The sequence below is a fragment of the Apium graveolens genome, chromosome 1, assembly GCF_009905375.1.
Source record: "Apium graveolens cultivar Ventura chromosome 1, ASM990537v1, whole genome shotgun sequence".
Classification (NCBI taxonomy): domain Eukaryota; kingdom Viridiplantae; phylum Streptophyta; class Magnoliopsida; order Apiales; family Apiaceae; genus Apium; species Apium graveolens.
The window spans coordinates 99,187,558-99,206,523 of record NC_133647.1 but is presented as its reverse complement, the minus strand read 5'-3'; the positions used below and the strand labels follow the sequence as shown (position 1 = coordinate 99,206,523).

At 33.9% G+C, this 18,966-nt stretch overlaps 2 protein-coding genes across 3 annotated transcripts; one reads left to right on the top strand and one right to left on the bottom strand.

Moving 5' to 3' along the window:
- The first annotated feature begins 1,980 nt into the window (after positions 1–1,980).
- Positions 1,981–6,338, top strand: LOC141665318 (uncharacterized). The gene is made up of 2 exons (XM_074471300.1): positions 1,981–2,999; positions 5,884–6,338. Exon 1 carries the CDS (start codon positions 2,066–2,068, stop codon positions 2,969–2,971), a length of 906 nt encoding a protein of 301 aa, XP_074327401.1. The 5' UTR covers positions 1,981–2,065; the 3' UTR covers positions 2,972–2,999; positions 5,884–6,338.
- Positions 6,339–7,828: 1,490 nt separating this feature from the next.
- On the bottom strand, positions 7,829–11,766 carry LOC141665309 (uncharacterized). Of its 2 annotated transcripts, XM_074471296.1 has the most exons (3): positions 11,669–11,766; positions 9,199–11,399; positions 7,829–8,247 (listed from the first exon to the last, which is right to left on the bottom strand). In XM_074471296.1, the coding sequence occupies exon 2, from the start codon at positions 11,318–11,320 to the stop codon at positions 9,380–9,382; it is 1,941 nt and encodes a 646-aa protein (XP_074327397.1). In that variant the 5' UTR covers positions 11,321–11,399; positions 11,669–11,766; the 3' UTR covers positions 7,829–8,247; positions 9,199–9,379. The 2 variants fall into 2 exon arrangements, with proteins under 2 accessions (XP_074327397.1, XP_074327394.1); XM_074471293.1 differs by lacking the exon at positions 11,669–11,766 and having other exon boundaries at positions 9,199–11,662.
- Positions 11,767–18,966: the final 7,200 nt, after the last annotated feature.

The window sequence follows — 18,966 nt, the reverse complement described above, 5'->3', positions numbered from 1 at the left end:
AAGTTAATTCCTCTGTCTCAATGATCGCCGTCATACAATTTAGTGATTGAAGAGTAGATCTAGTGATTTATTTCATACGCATTAGTATATGTATTCATATATCATGTTGAAATTTCAGATCTGATATTTTTATTAAAAATTTGTGGTTGTTATTGGTGATTGTTCAATGATTTTATATTTCATTAATATATCTCTCCCTCCTATTTTACCGTAATCGTTCAATAGATGTCAATCACCAACATCTTTGTCCTGTATTTCCTATTTTGATCACCTTCATCATTTTCTGTTATACAAACTAATGATTTATATAATATAAACAATGATTGAAGGTAGGTGATTATAAAAATCGAAGAATTTAGTGGTAGGTAGTAATGGCGGGCGGAGATAGATCGGGTATGGTGGTGGGTGAGTTAGATTAAAGATGGTGGTTGATTAATTGTAATGGAGAATAGAAAAGATGACAGAAAAACAACGTTTGTGTAGTGATGATCGAAGTGGGTTGGACTGATAAAGTTCTGGTCCATTAATTAATTAGACTAGTTTTTAGTTTTTAGTTTAAGGTTAGTTTTTATAATTTATAATTTTATATAATGTATATATAAATATATTTATATATTAAAGATTCAATTCTTATTTATTATAGTTTTGTGTTATAAATACTAGTTTACATATTATAAATTACCGATATATTTTTATTTTTAATCAAAAATATATTATTTTTAACTTTCTTATTAGCTAAATTTTTATTATATTTGTATTTAAATATAAATTTTTTGAATAAATAAACCGCACAACCCGCACCGCATTTTCGTGATGTGGTTTATGCGATTTTTGAAGTTACGTAGTGCGGGTGTGGTTTGAAAATTTGATCAAACCGCATTTGCAGTTTAGTTTGCGATTTAAGTAAAAAACAACACCGCTCGTATCGTGATCATTTTAATTCTACATTTCCTTTTCTAAAAAGTTAAACAAAAAGTTAATTCTTCTCTCTCATCATCGGGTTTGTCTCGTTTGGGAATGGGGAGTTTTTTTAATCCTCCTTTTAAAGTATAGTTATCTAATTTTTTTGATTTTTTTTTCTTTTAAATAAAAATTTAATATTTAAAATTTAATATAGGAAAATAAAATTTTAAAAACTAAATATGAAAATATATTTTATATTTATCTTAAAATACATGTCGAGTGTTTGAAAAAAATATGTAATGAATTGAATGAGAGAGAGATTACATGTTAGCTAAGGGTTTTCACAAAATTTATTTATTTAATATATTAAAAAATGTGAATATAGTTAAAAAATGAAAAATAATTTTAAAAAATTACTTAAATTAATAAAGATGGGAATAATTTTAAAAAATTACTCTTAAATTTGTATTCATATCACAATAACTAATTTTGGGACAGTTTTTTTTCCCAAAAATAGACGTATGTGATTGAGAAGGAGGAAATACCTAACTATTATCTTACGTCCGTCCATTAAATATTTATATATATGTTTATTTAAAATAAATATAATTTTAATAAATTTTAACGTAAATAACTAATTACTAAAATTAATATTTATAAAATTTTAAATTTAAGGTATATATTTAATTTTAAGTTAATATCACATAGATGGTTGATAATTTTAAGTATTAAGCTAATTTTTATCTGTGATGAAATTTTCAGCGGAATAAAACCTTTTTTCGATCAGAGTTGACTTCCAAACCAAATTGTTTGGGGGATTTGTTTTTATTTATTTATAAACGAGGTTATTGCTGTCCAATCTTCTCATTAAAATGTATAATATTTTCGTTTTTTTATTTTAATAAATAACAGTATAAATACTTGTTGGTGGGGAACTTAATTGTGTTTTTATTAATAATGATATAAATAATTATTCTCTTTATAAATTAATATGAATGTTATATATATTTATTTCTACTTTTTAAACTAATTTATTTATTTTTCTATAAAAATATAAAAATAGACAAAAAAAATCAATCCCCTCTGAAACATGGTACGTCCAACTCACTTGTCTCTATAATTCACTCCCAGAAACCAAACACAAACTCTCCCAAGCTCACTCATGATGAAACAACCAAACACCCCAACCCTTCTCATACCCATCCCCACCGCAATCCCCACCTTCACTCTCATTAACTGCGGCCAATGTGGAGTCGATGCGCGCCCCTTTCTCCACCACATCCACCACCACGGTCTCTTCCGTCGTCTCTGCACCGCGTGTCTTCTACGCGCCAACTCCCACGCCTTTTGCCCCACTTGTTTCACCCTCCATGACCCACGCGCCCAACTAAACACTACCCCTTGTACTAAATGTGGCTCTGTTTCACACACTCTGTGTCTTGGAGAAAACCCTAGTAAGGAAAATTATATTTGTCCACTTTGCACTGCTCAATTTTCTCCGATTTTCGGGTGGAAGAGTGGAGGGAGTAACGGGGGGATTGATAGGAAAAGTGCAGCTGCATTGCTTGCTGCTGCCAAGATTTCGTATGATTCCATGAGCAAGGCAGCTTGTGTAGCTAAATTGGAAGCTGATAAGAAGGTTAAGGAGGCCAATTTTACGCGAAAAAGGGCTAAAGAGGCTCTTGATCATGTTGCCAATGTATCAGAAAAATTGGAGAATGAGGCCATTGTGGGGAATGTGGGAAGTGTGGGAAATGGGGTGATTGGGTTTGGGGGGAATGTGGGGGAGAGGAGTTTGTTTGATAGGGTGGATAATTCGAGTGCGGTTTTGGCAGCGTTTAATGCTGTGGATTTGAGGGAGAAGGGGAGGCAAGATGGTGGGGTTAATGGGAATGGAATGTTGGGTGTTGGGATGGTTTCGATGGGAGTTGGAGGAAATGGGAATGGTTTGAGTAATGGGAATGGTAGGGAGGTGGTTCCGGTTTTGGAGGCTAGGCCTATTGCTGCTGTGTATCCTTTTGTGCAGAATGGTCATCCCAGAGAAGGGAATGGTGGTGTGTTTCAGTGATTTTGATGTGCTGGATGTGAATAGACAGGTGACTGAGCTTTCGGGCTATCTCTGTTTATTGTTTGTGTTTTTGTTGAGGCCAAGATAATATTTTATTTTTAACACTCTGGTAGTGGTTACTGCATTTTCATGTAATCAACGTTTTGTTTTTAATTTGTGATATTAGGACAACATCTTTATGCCTAGACTAATCATTTTGCAGTGATAGCTGTATTGGTGTGTGAATTTCATAATTATTTTAGAATAAATTTTGCCAGACAACAAAGTTGGGGGATGGAAATGTTTAAGAGTACGAGATCATGTTCGTGTTTTCCTCTACCACCATAAGGTTTTAGGTTATTTAACATGGTATCAGAGTTCGGTTTAGGGAGGGTTCGAGTCCTCCCACCCTCATTTATTTAATTTAAATATTTGTTGTTGCTATTGATATTGGTTGTATCTGTCGTTGTCAATCGTAGCGAAACGTATCGTACGATTGAGGGGGAGTGTTAAAGAGTATAAGATCCTGTTCAGGCCTTCCTCTACAACCTTAAGGTTTTAGATGAACTGATTATTTAACAGGAAATTCTGTCATTCTACTTTTACACCCTCTGTTTGTAATATAGAAATATTAATTTAAAGGGAATGGTGGCAAGTTTAAGTCCTTTCAATGCAATCAATGTTAAGGCCTAAGGGATACGCGACCGAGCTTTTTATATATTTTGTGTGTTAATGTTCATATCAAGATTGTAATTTTTTTTTCTTACCTTGCGATATGTACAACATGTGTGATGTGTGTTTTGTGATTAAAATTGTGTTTTTTATGTTTTACCTGTTATATGTACTAGCTTAAAACCCGTGCGATGCACAGATTGCACATATTTTTTTTAATATTACATACTATCAAAAAAAAAATACTTGAATTCACTTCTTAATTTTGTTCATTTAAAACTTTAAATGATATGATTTCTTGATAATTATATAAGTACACGTATATGTTCATAACTTTTTAGAACATTTAAACTTATTTAAAGTGATAACATTGGTAAAGGGAAAATATTATTATAATGAAATTATTATTTTATTGAGGGTAAAAATATAATGTCTCCATTATGTTGGTACCTTATTTTAGCATGGTGATTACTTAATCGATTAACTATAACTCTATAAAAGATATTTGAAAAATGTAATATTACTGATTGAACGATATAGTTTTATTGATAATTTTAAGTGTATTTAAAAAATTTATGTTTTAAATAAAATTTGATTTTTTATTTTACATGAATAGGATATGAATTATACTTAGTCTAATATTACTTTGATTTATCTCAGATCAGTGATTTACATTATTTTATTTTAGCCCGATGCCCAATACACCAACCAAATCAAACTAATTATTTTTAGTTTAATTTTAATTTTTTGTAAAGTCCGGATCAGTAAGATAATTTTGTTTTAGACTGAATAATTAGTATATATGTTTTTTTTGTTGGTCGAATTGTATTTTTATTTTAGTTTTGTGTTAGTCTGAATCAATTGTATAATTTATTTTTTTATCCTGGATAAATAAAATATATTATTTTGTTTATCCAAGTTCATTGATATAATTTTTTTAGAAAGATTGATAGTATTATTATTTTATTTTAACCTGAGTTACATTATATATCAACCAAATCTTAAAAATTATATTTAGTTTGTTTAAATTTAATTTAGCCCGAAGTAACAAATTAGAATGAATAGAACTCAATATGAATTAAAATTTAAATTGGTAGAAGAAGTTGAATTTAATATAAATTATAGTGATATAGAGTTCGATATAAAATAGAATTTCGAATTGAAATTGATAAAATAATAGGGGAAGTTGACTTCAATGTCAATTAGAATTAGAATTGATCGACCCAATAATTAGAATTAGAACAATTAAATAAGGGTAATTAAGTAATTTCAGCAAGTACTGACCGACCGACTACCAAACTTTTAATGTTTCTTCTATTATAATATAGTATAGATTACATTTTACGACATATTTGTGTGTTATATAAAGGCAGAACGGTAATAAGGTGGTGAAGCATAATCGATATATAATGAACTTAGCACCGGCAGTGTTCTAAAAATCGGTACTCAGTTTGACTCGGCGAAGTATGGAGTAATGAGTACTTGGAAAGAGTACTTCGTTAAAAACTCAGGTAAGATAATATACTAATTTTTAATTTGAATATTTAATTTAACTTACAGTATACCAAAGCCGGATCGGAAATAGGGCCGAGTCTCGAGTAATCCAAGTTTTAGAACACTGAGCACTGATAGCTTGTAGAACCTAATTTTACTAGGCAAAGACCAAAGTTTAGAGAATGTGTTAATGCATTTTATTCAAAACCCTAGCACTTCTTTAGAAAATTTAGTTTGAAGCGAATGAGCAAGATATAGTTATTTAGATGCTTGGGATGTCAAGGGTAGGTATGTTTCTAGTATGTGTTTAGGTTCGTATTTGATGTCTGTTACAACATGGGTGTGTCTGTGTGTGCGTTTGTGTGAAAGAGAGATCGAGATCTTGTTTCCTATTTGTTTACTTGTGATATGTATTACAACAGTATAACACACCCTATATGCGTTTTATATAGAGGCAGGAAGTTAGATATTAAGGAGGTTAAGCCTAATTAATCTCGCTATTGTAACTTGTAGAACCTAATCTCAGTGTGTCAATGAAGGTGGTTAGAGAATAAAAATCCAAATCTCATTGTGTCAAGATTAGCCCAGTGCGCACCCGAAGGGTAGAGGCTGCGGGTTACCTACGAAAAAAAAAGAAAAAAAAAGAAAAGAATAGTGGTTAGATAATAAAATCCAAGCATTTTAATTAAAACCCTAGCAAGTGTATTAGGACAGTAGGCGGCGTTACTCCATTACATGTTTCTAACGGTATATGCGTTTGATTGCAGGTGAGCGTTGGTTTATTAGGGTAGTTCTGCTGGTCTAGTTGGCTTTTTGATCAACAGTGTTAAAGAACTAAGTGCTTTCTGTAGCTTGGTCTCTGGCAGATGGTCGGAATCTCTAGTTTTGATCCAACTGAATGTCCAGTATTTTGAAGTTTATTAAGGAACTTTTGTTACGTTTTTGTATGTTAGCTTTGTTTGACAATGTCAAATTTCGGATTTGTTATACTTAGAGGTAGATATTGGGAGCTTTTGATGTATGATAGTAGCAGGATAAGTGATAGTAATATCACATCATGAAAGCTAAATTATATTTATTTAGCCAAAGTGTAGTGCAAAGCAACGCAGCATCACCATAAATGATGCATTGAGAAACTAATAGTAGAGACTAATATTTAGTTCTACGATGTATTGCCCTTTTAATTTAGATAGTAAGTATGTCTTATTCTGGCTGCTCTTCATTGGAAGTGGAGTTTTACTTTATGGTAATTGTACATGGTAGTTGTGAAGGTTTGGTACTCTTGTAATTGGTACCACGACTTAGGCTAAGAGATTTAAACTAAGTATTTACTAAGGGATTCTGTTTGATGTTTGTACATTTACTAGTTCTAGGTGATTGTAGTTGCAACAATTACATGTTTGTCAGTTTGTGAGATAAAAGGAAATTAATAACTGAAGCAATATTGATTTTAGTAATATGTCAGTGAGAGCTTACAAATATAAACCAAGTCAACTGTGTAAAGACCAGTGTTTATAGCATGGAGATCCTGGATTTGTATTTAAAAACCCTAGCAAGTGCTTTAGGAGATTGTAGGACGGTCTTACTATATTCTGTATTACGGTCTTACTATATTCCATATGTTTCTAACAATGTGCCTGTTTAATTACAGCGGGCTTTAGTTTCATAGGTTAGTTCTGCTGGTATAATTTGAATTTTTGATCAGCAGATGCACAGTACTATATCCTTTTGTGGGTTGGTCTGGTGTTTGCTGGATAGTTAGGATCTTGTAGTTTTTTTAGTCTGGTTGATTTTTTATTATTTCATTAGTTTATCAAGAAACGTGTGTGATATTTCTTGTATGCTAACTTTGATGAATTTTGAATTTCGATTACTTGTTGTGTGAAGTTTATGTATGTATGATAATAGCAGCACTGATGATAGCAACATCAAGAATCTAATTTATACTTGTTAAAATTATGGGCCTACAATTTCGACTATTAGCATGTCGAGTTTTAGCCATGTAGTTGAGTCTGCTTCTTTAAGAAGTGGCACCGCTGTCTGAAACAAGCAATCGGCTATCAACTACTCCTTGATTAGCCAAGGGGTTACGGTAACTGGTGAACCAAATGCAACAAGAAAAGACTACCCTTTCACCAAGAGCCCAGAAGGAAATGACAAGATCATTTGAATACCAGCAAAGCCAAAGGTTACCAATATGCATTCAGATTGAAAACCTACCCGAAATCGAAAAGCATCGCTGGCTTTACAAACTGATAATTTTACTCCATCTATCTCCCTGGTGACTTGAGAGTGTATCGTGTTACAAGAATATCTTCCTCTTCACCTTCAATTGGGAATTCAACAGCTTCCCATTGCAGTATATATTAGACTAACCTCCTAATTGAGCATGTTCTACCGCCGGAGTGAACTTCAAACGTATGAGTTTTCAAAAGTGAGGTGCAAGGGACACCCTGACAGTTTCTGATAGCACCTATAATGATATGGGCATTGGTCTTATGCTGGTTATCCTGGGAAGGGGATCAAGAGACATGCTGATATTTCGTAATTAATTTTGGAAGAAAACAAAAATTAAGAGCAAAATAAGAACACGAAGACTTCAATTTGAAATTAAGGTACTAGGAAAACACCATGTCTAGCTTAGAAGAAAAGAAATGGAACCAAAATTAGTAATCCATGCTCATGTAAAGATGATAGTTTATAATTCCAGAATACAGAAATTAATTATTCAATTTTCATCCCAGCCTATTGCATAATATCTGTACAACATTACATTATCCATCTGCAGTGAAGACTTTTAAGTAGATTGTGGATTTGTGATTAATAAGAAATCATGTTTGACAGAAGTCAACACAAACTGATGCTAGAAACAATCTGCAACGAAACAGCGTAAAACCATCCAATAACTTCCTTCAACACCTGAGTCAAATACCGTTATATATATACATGCCGCGTACTGATGGTAAGCAAAGCCGTAAAAACTGGGCATCCCTAGACATTATTTGCCTCCTGCTATAGAACACAACAGGTAAACAGCCAAAAATTGAAGAGCAAACTCAACAAGAGAGATGAACTTGTGTCCTTATACTGCTGACTGCTCCTGCTCATCATCTTCATTTGTACAAGGATTCCTGCAAAAGTAAATGCAAGAGATTATACTTGAAACCTCAACTTCATATCATCCCCCAAACCCCCAGAGCTATAATAGTTCATATACATTAATGTCTTAGTTCATATACAGATATCTCACACACATGACCCCTCCATTCCAAATCAATAAATCGTTCACTTCTATGCCTCTAAATTTAACATTTATTCTCAGTATATAGTATGATATCTAATATAATGAAAATTGGACGACTATAAAGAAACAGTAGAAGTTACAGGGTCTATTTATCCAAAAGTAAATAAAAATTAGTTCATCCAAGAATTAAAGCATCCCGAATGAATTGTGAGTTACGAAAAAAAAGAGGGGCCCATAAATATTGCCTATTAACTTCTAAGAATCCAGCTACAGAAAGAGTAGTTAGGAAACAACTTTCCCGGATTATTTTATTTATAACATTACATTGACATCCTCACGGTCTGCATAATGACTCTCAATAATTCAGATAAAGACAGAACACATAAATCCTCTCCTAGAAGAACATAATTAACTCTGCAAATTATGCTCAAGTTAAGGATGTAAAAAGAATAAATATGTTGCTAATTTGTTATCGTGGACAACCTGCCTCTACAGTTAACAAGGATCTGTAATAAAAACATGGGAGATGAGAATGAATAACTTAACCTTGTATCATCCTCAATCATCAAAGTTATATATATACAATCTTGATCACTCTCTTAAGATGAAGTATATATCCTACTGTGGTGTATATTATACAGAAGACAAACATAACATATATCTAGCAGGAGTTTGAATAAATAGAACAGAAAGAAGCATAGAGGAAGACCAAAAAAAAAGGAAATATAGCTTGATCCAAAACATGTTATATATGGCAAGAATGACCAGTTAATTTTTGATACTTTATAGCAGTAGTAGCAATAATTAAAATTGTCGAAACACAGCCTGATGAACTAACCTATCTCATTTCAGAAGTGAGGAAGAAGATTTCTGCAGCCTTGTCATTCTTAACAAAATCAGCCCCAAAAGTATAATTGCTGTTAAGACTTTGAACTTGCTGCTTTCAAGCATTTCTCCATCTAGTGAAAGGGTTTGGTAACTGCTTAGGCTTCATCCTCTCATAGAAAAGCATTTTTAGTTTACGCTAGACCCTCAGCTAGAATGCTACTTACTTTATCTTGTACATGAACATTTTCACGTCCAGACATTTTCTCGTCTTTTTCCTCCGGATCAGAGGAACTTATAAATAATTTATGGGTACAAGCATCTGGAATCCAACCCCTTTCCAACATGATATCCAATAGATGAGAAGCCTCAGTTTTAAAACCCTCACTCCAAATACCATTTATAAGTGTATCATACATAGCTGGACTAAGAATATCATACTTAGATATATCTTTACTGATTAAAGGCATCATCATATGCAACTGAGACTGCTTTGCCAGAATGGAAATCAAATTAGCTAATGTATCTTGATTTGGTTTCAAGCCCTCACTTAACATTAACTTCATAAACACAATACAATCCTTTGCTCGACCAACTGCAATCATGCTTTCGATGAGGACACAATATGCTTTAACATCAAGAGGACAGCCTTCTATAAACATTCTCGCAACTATTATGGAAAGATCATCAACCTTATTAGAATTTAACAAACCTAGCATGATAGTACTGTAAGTAGCAGTTGAACAACATGTGCCAGAATAGTTGGTCAATGAGAGCAACCTGACAGCGGTCTCAACCTCTCCAGTTGTACAAAGCCCTTCTATTAGAAAATTGAACGAAGACATCAACAACAAACATCTATTACCAGCCATATAGCAAAAAACCTCAACGGCCTCATGAATCTTTTCCTTTTGGCAAAGACATTGTACTAGTTCAGCGTAAGAGATCTTATCCAAAACCCAACTTCTGGCACATACCTGATTAAAAAGCTTCAGAGCATCATCTACCTCACTTGCTTTGCATTTAGCAATAATAAGAGAAGAGTAGGTGTCACAATCGGGGACGACAGACGAAACAATCATTCTACCAAGAAATTCCAGACTTTTGTTGATTCCCAGACTCAGAGCAAGGCATCTCAGAAGGTTGTTCCATGACTCATTGCCATCTATTTTCATTTCTACCATTCTATCAAAAACATTTTTTGCAACACAAAGGTAACCAGCACTGCAGTAACCTTTAAGAAGTGCATTATGAGAACATGTGTCCAATACATGTCTATCCTGCAGAAACACTTTAGCTTCGTTTAGCTTACTTGATGCACAAAACCCATCAACTATGTTGACAAACACATGGTCAGGTGGTGTCAAATTAAAATGTTCCATCTCATCGAGAAGGACTATTGCATCATCTACGCGAAGATTTTTACATAAGCACTTGATCAAAACTCCACAAGTCAATGTATCTGGCACAATATTAGAACTTCTCATCTTTTTATACATCCCCTTACCAACTTCCAATTCATTTAGCCTACAAAATATGGGTATTATATGGGTGTAGAAGTTCAAATCTGGCTCACATCCAAGCTCAGACATTTCCCTCAAAACGATCTTTGATTCTTCCTTCCGACTCCGAGCAACAAGACTGCTTATGACTATCTCGAAAGTTCTGCTACTAGGAAGGAACCCTTTCTTCCTCATCCTTCTGTATTGATTCAGAGCAATATCCACTTCATTGGCCTCAAACAATGCCTCTATCAAAAAATTCAATGTATCAACAGTCGGAACAATCCCCGCTTTAACCATTTCCTTATACACAAACAACACAGATTTCAAATCTTTCTTCTCCTCCACAAGTGAACCCATCAAACCATTAAAAACAGCGATCGAAACATTACAGTTACTAGACCTAAGAATTCCAAGAACCCTTAAAGCTTCATCCAACCTACGTTCTTTAACAAACAAATCCAACAATCTCAAAAGCCCTTCCTCATAACCTACGCATTTCTCCTTAACCAATTCTTTACAAAACCCCTCCATTTCCTCAACCATCCCCGACATTCCCAACTTCAAAATTATTCTAAAATAAGTATCTACATTGTGCTTAAACCTTTTCTGAAGGGATGCCTCTCTAAACATCTTTACCGAAAAGTTAACATCATGTGTAGAATCCAAAACCTTGATTAAGCTATCTGGGCTTATCTTATTTTTCAAGAACCTGTCAAACTCAACAGAACTAAGTTGTTTCTCATCCATTTCATGTATAATTTTCAGTTCACTTGCACAAGAAACTGAAGAATAATTCAAATTTAAGGTGACCCATCTCAGTATTTTTATGGAATATCTTAAAGATGAGAGCTTTAAAGCCATTAGAGGAGCTCATTGGTAGCTACACTTCTCTTACATTTTGCAGATTAAATAAACACAAGATATACATACAGATATATAAGTGTATATATAAATACAAGAAAGGTTCTGCCTTTTTACCTGATTGTAAAGTGATTCAGGCAGCTAAATCAGATGAAACCCTGTAATTTTGCAAAACTGCAAAACGGTACCTTTGAAGTTTCTGGCAGTACACAGATTTTGGATGAATGTATTTATCACATTACATGTAGTTTATAATTTATATAATCACATTTTTTAAAACCTTTTTGTATACATATATAAATGAAAGAAAAATTACATTCTCACATTCCAAAAATTATAAAGACTTATTGAGTAATACCTGTAACAATTTTAAAAATAGTAAGAGTTTGTATATTATAATGAAGTTCTTGTAAAAAGACTTAGGCTCCGTTTAGTGTCCCGTTAAAAACTGCTGTTAAAAACTGCTGTACTCTGAGAAAAAGTGCTATCAGGAAAATTAGATGAAACTGAGCCAACCCTTGCGGACATATTTTTTTTAATTTTTCATATTTTGAAATATAATATAAAAATAATATTTTTGAGAAAATTTGATGGTGAAATTGATAGATACTTCTTACAAAAGCTGAAACAATTTTTTTCAAAAATATAAGGGGACATGCTTTTGCTAACGGTAACTTTTAGACCAAAAGCGTTTTTTCAAACAGTAATTTTTAGAATTTAACAAATACTTTTCTGACCATTTTTGAGAAAAAACAGTTGTAGTTGTCTGCAACAATAATACCAAACGGGATCTTGAATATACGAAAAAAAATATTTTTCTTCTCGATTAAAGAATATTAATGTCAAATAAATTATAACATAATAGTGAATTTCGGTACCGGCCGATATCAGGGGAAAAGGACATATAAAGAATTTAGTTGAAATCATTTGAATATTCAGTTTATGTCGGTGACCAGTGTTACAGATTTCGGAAATCGGAATAGATCGGCAGAGGCACCGATTTGCGATTTATCGGAAATCGGGGATTTATCGGAATTATAAATCGGAAATAAATCGGATTGAATTTAATATTGAATTCTATAATATTTATTATATTAGACCACCATTATTTTATATACAAAATTTGTATATATATGTAGCTTTAAATAATTAACACCCAAACTAACTTTGTTAACTGTGAAATTACAAATACATATATTTATTATTATATTATAAATATATATGTGTGTGAAAAAACAGTCCTGGCTACCTACATCAACCCCTATTAATTACTACTTTTCATTTTGAGTTCTCCTTCTCCGTCTTCCGTTCACCCTCTTTCTTCATTTTTTTCTTTTCTTCTTCTCCCTCTTCCTTTAACCATCCTTCTTCTTCTTTCATATGCTCATGTATCTATGCTCCTGCTGATGTATGTGCATATACGTAAGTGTATATATATCTTCTTCTTCACTATATCTTCGATTTACATGGTTAAACATCAACTTCATCTCCTTTGGAGGCGTCTCTTAGCCATCTATATCAATTTTATTACCGATTTTGACCCGATTTTCACCGATTTTGACTAATTTCTTGCAATACGTTTTTTCCGGCGATAACCTAAAAATAGATCGGCGACTCTCCGATTACCGATTTATCGGCCGATTTATCGGAGAAATCACCGATTTTTACAACCATGTCGGTGACACAATTTAGTTCAATAAATAGAAAGCAAATAAGAAACATAACTTATTTAAGATAAATGGGAAATTAGAAACTTTTTGAATGTAAAGACATATTGAACATTTACCATTTTTCTATTATAGTATTTTATTTCCCTAAAATTGAATATAACATGACAAAAAAAATTATGGAATGGATTATAAACTAAATAAGAAGTACTTAATTTAAATGGACAAGTATTGCTAAATTCATTATGTATAGAATTTAAGGCTCTACTTATGTTAGGAATATGTTCGAATGCTTAACGATAACTTAACAAAATACTTGCCCGCAAGAGTTGGCTCAATTGGTTAAAAAGTGGATAACTATCCTCTTGGTTACATGTTCGAAATTTACGGGAGGAGTATTTATGATTATGTCTCCCGAGGTAGAGCATGTCGCTTAAATGTAGTTTACCTTGGTTCACGTAATTTGCAAGTTATTGCGTGTGACCGTAGGGTTTACTGTTCGCACTGAAACACACGCGAAAATACACGCTAGCGCACGTGATCACAAGTAGTATAAGATATAAGTCAAGTTCGTTCCCACATGGGTTGGTTTAGGTTAAGTTCAGATATGCACCTATACAACAATGTATGGTTATCGTTCAATGCTAAAACAAGTAACAAATTGAGTTTTGATTTAACTAAGAGATTATACTAAATAACATTAACTAAGAGAATAAACATGGGATTCTAATTTCATTAAATACTTCATTCAAAGTCTATGTTTTTTATATCCTAGCATGTAATGGTGATGACAACTAATCAGATAACACGAAACTAGTATACGCCAACTTTCGTTGTACATATACCCTACTACTAAGCATCCACAATTAAGATAGAAGATATCAGACACCAATTATACTTAGTCCCTATATGTCTATAAAGATTGAAAACATAACGGTTTAAGAGTAAGTTATCTATCGTGATTACATATGGTGAATAAGATGGTTAAAATTACCCATGAATTATGCATGTCAACTCATACATAAACTTATGCTAGCATGATAAGTTCTAAATCTCTATATTTGATGCTGCTTCAATAGAGATTAACAAACAATCTTAGATGTTAGCTACGCATCAAAGACGAATAAGCACAACCAAACTAGGAAATCATAATTCACCACACACAAAGGATTATAAAATAATTAACTATTGAAATCCATAAATAAATTCGTTAGAACCCCATGACAACGATTAGTTCATAATCGAACTCATCGTCACCATGGGTTCCAATGAAAATATGATATAAAACAATAAAAGAGTACTAGGGTTCAAAGACAAATCGAAAACAAGCATCCAAAGTATCAACTATCTTGAAAAATACAAAAGTCTCCAGGTCTTCGTATTGCTCTCCCTTGGCTCCTTGTTGTTAAAAACGTCTTTTATATATATATATGCTTATGGATGACCTGGGCTTGCAAAATCTTCTAATTCAAGTCAAATCAGGATTCTGGGAAAATGACCTGGCGCGGACGCCCCAACCTCCACGCGGGCGCGCGTGCTTCCTGTAACTCTGGCGCGGCCGCCCCGCCTTCCGCGCTGGCGCGCCGTGCTTATGAAACGTTCATTCTTTTCTTTTTTATTGTAACTTGAGCTCCGTTCATCCGATTTCAGTGAATCAATAGTCCACGTGAAGTTATCGAGATGCTCTTCAACATGAACATGGCCTAGGCTTCCAATTCTGATATCTTTTCAACATATTTCCTTGCAAAGCTCATTTATTCATCCAACTAATGCCTGTAATGTAATAACACAAAAACACATCAAAAATACCAATAACTTGAGTCCAAAACACCAACTTAAGTCTGTAATGAAGCGTTCCAAGTAGATATAAAATTTACTTATCACACCCCCAAACTTGAATCGGTGCTTGTCCTCAAGCATAAACAGACTCAAAAATACAAAACAAAACTAATGCATGAATGCAACTACGTGAATGCAACTCAATGATAATGCAATTGATCCCCTCAAAATAACCATAACCAACCAAAAAGCCAATGCCTCTAAGAATGCAATGACTTTTAATAGAGTTCGAATAAACCCCACAAACCAACTCACAAACCAGAAATGTGCGTGTGTGGATGCTTAACAGATATACTCTCGATACTAGATCAATAACCATAACTCATCTATCAACAAAACAATCACAAATTTATAAACAAAATAGATCTTAAACGCATAATGACTCTCAACACTTCCTTTCTACTAGAGTTATACAAGGATTCACGCTATTATTGAACATATAACAAAGATGCTTATTTGACCGTGCAAAGAATGAGGTCCCAAAAGACTTATACAATAATACCCTTGTAGCGAGCGTTAGGTTAGCGGATCCCAGACTATCAAAGCCTTATGTCACTAGGCACAAAGTCCTCTAGAACTTAATAACTCGAGTATTAAAGAGCTTACTCTTGATCAATTATGCATCAACACATATTTTTTTTCTTTTTTTTGTTTCTTTTTTGTTTCTTTTTTGTTTCTTTTTTTTTTCAAAAATTTCTGAATGAGTGTTTTTCGCTCCATCTCATTCAACCCTAGACTACTCATAAATTATGAGCCGGCTACTAGCCATTTGACGCCTAACCTTATTCATAACTAGCAATGAAATCCAAGTTTTTCTCCAATTTTAGAAATTCGGTGCTCCTACGTCATTACGAGAATACCAAAAATTCTAAATATAAGCAAGTGATTAAATTTCAACAAATAAACAACTATGATCATGATCTAGCTCAAAAGCAATCATATAAGACTTGTAAATTTTTTTCCCCGACATGCAAATCAATTCATTAAGACTTAAACAACCCTCTATTCATCATCCCCACACTCAAATTAACATCAACTTATCAATCAGAAATAACTCAACCTAAGGGATCATGTTATATGCATGCAAATGTAACTATATGAAGTCACATAAAAGCACTAACAAATATGTCCTATATGAAAAATAATGCAAAAATATGAATGAAATACTACTAAACATGCAACATGAATCTATATAAATCTATATGGAAACACACAAACTAATCTTTATATTATCACCCCCAAACTTTAAATTTTCAATGTCCTCATTGAAGGTAATAATAAGGATTTCAGGAATACCTAGTCATCAAAAAAATCACCCTCCTCGGGTGGAGTATCAGGTTGCGGATACACAGAATCAGCACCAAACACCGGCCAATCAACCTCAACACTAGTGGCTCGGAAAGCAATGCCCAAAGCCCGTGTCAAGTCGGCCGCAAAATGACTGTGCATATCGTGCATCGCATCCATGCGCCTGGCCAATCTCTGAATATGCACATCGCCAAGCCCAGAACCATCTTCTGCCTCCTGCTGAGCATGCGAAGCTAGCCTCTCTACGAGCGGCTCTCCAAGCTGCATGCTTAGCCGGAGAAGAACCACCAGCATAAGTCTGATCGGCTGGCTGGCCATCGGGCAAATGATCATAACTGTAATCTAGACCTTTCTTATCAGCCTTTCCACCATACCATTCCTGCATGACTGAGATCGTGGAGCTATCAATAGGAGCGCTCGGCATCTGCAACTGCTCTAACTCTGGCCAATGCACACCCACTGAAACACAAAGCTTTATCACAATAGAGGCATGAGAAATTGCCCCTGATGTCCTGCTCTTCAGAAACCGCAACATAATCTGATATATCACATGGCCGAGGTCCACATAATCCCCCAAAGTAAAATAACATGATCAACAGTAACAGCATGCTGACGCAAAAAAGGCATAATATTCGCACACACAAAAGCATTCCATGCCCGAGAATACCTGTTCATGCATGCTTCCGGAAAAGTGAGCGGCTCATTCGTGCCCCTCTTGCACTTCCACTGTGTTCCCGGAACACACAACTCAGCCACAATATGATCAAGATCAAAATCCTCCTTTGACTTGTTCACCCATTCCTCTTGCATCGACTTTCTCGCAGGTTGATTGATAACCCTACGAATAGCCGCCGGTGTGTAATCCACTGTCAACCCACGTACCACAGAAAACCCATTCTTATCCACCTTTGCATTTGCATAAAACTCCCGAACAATGCTCATCGGGACTACGGTGGGTACCTCATAGAAAGTTTGCCATCCCATCTCAGTAATCATCTTCAAGAGCTTTCCATCTCTAGCAGTGGGTAAGAAACCCCTCTCCTTCGCAATTGATTTGGACATCAATCGATTAAACTCAGCTTGTGCCTCCGGAGAAGAAAATCTAGCCACAGCTCCACTAGCACTCGAATTCGACGAGGGACTAGAGCTGCTACTCACCACGACTCTAGATCTTTTGGGTGCCATTAAAATAATAGAAATTTTGTGTGTAAGTAGTGTATAGGAGAAGCTAGGGTTTTGAGAGAATAAGAAGATGTGTGTATATAAGAGACGTGTATATATCAATGTTATCACGACGCCAAGTCGACCCTCGACGCCCGAGTACCTTTGTGAAGACTAGTTGATAATTCTCCTGACTAGTCGTAAAAAAGTCGACAAAATGTTCATTATACATATAATTACTTGATTTAATATATAATATAATTGAACATGTTAGTTTTATGATTTAAATCAAAAGTAATAGAATATCAAGTTTAAAATATGCACGATACACCACAATTATTGTTATGAAGACCCGAAGTTGGGTTACGTGACTCTTGGACGACCTTCACGTCAACTAGTCGATGATAAGTCGGGTTTCGAGACTCTCGGCGCCTGAGTACCTTCGGGTCGACTAGTCGCTGACTAGTCGTCAACTAGTCATCTTCGTGATAACAATGGTATATATATAGGATAGGTGAGGGAATGGGTAGGGTTTAGAATTGTTTTGGAATATGAATTATCGTAGAAAAAGGGGTAAAATTCGGATGGGGTGTTTTTGTTTTGTTTTTTTGAGTTTTTCTATTTTTTTCTCCAGAACCTCCGCACGGTCGGCCCACATCTCTGCACGGGCGTGCTGTGTTTCTGTATTTTTTTGTTTTTTTCTTGTCTTACCTACTATATAACAAACATGGGTTGCCTACTAGTCGTCTTCGTGATAATAATGGAAAACTGAAATTTTTTTGCTTTTTTTTTTCTTGTCTTACCTACTATACAACAAACATGGGTTGCCTCCCACAAAGCGCTTGGTTTATGTCACTAGCTTGACGTGAATCTTTGAATCAGGTTGTTGAAAGAACGACGCTCACCACCTTGCGGTTCGCCGTATCTTCGTAGTAATGCTTCAATCTCTGCCCATTCTATAACGACTCCTATATTTTTATTATTATTTAAATGTGTAATTATTGAATAATTAAATAAATAAAATATGTACATGGGTTCTGTCAGCTGGATATTATTTTGTTATTAAGTATGTGTGATCGTTGGTGTTTGAGGGTCAGTTGTGTAATTCGTTGTGGAGCTGTGTTGTTTTGTTTTTATATTTAAAGGTGATTTTACTCAAGATTTATTTCCATAAATACTTGCGTTATCTCTAACATTATTTTTATTGCTTTATAATTTTATTTAAATTCTTGGGATTTTATAAAATTTAGAAATCAATAATTCATTAATTATTTACCCTTAAATAATTTTTTGACTGTAGTTATTTGTAAAATCAATATTAAATTTAGAATGCTTCAAAAATTACAAAACTCATATTTATTTAAGTTTGGAATATTCCGAGAATTTCAAAATTATTTTGGAAATTTTTGGGATTAATTTCACCCGTGCGTTAAATCGTTT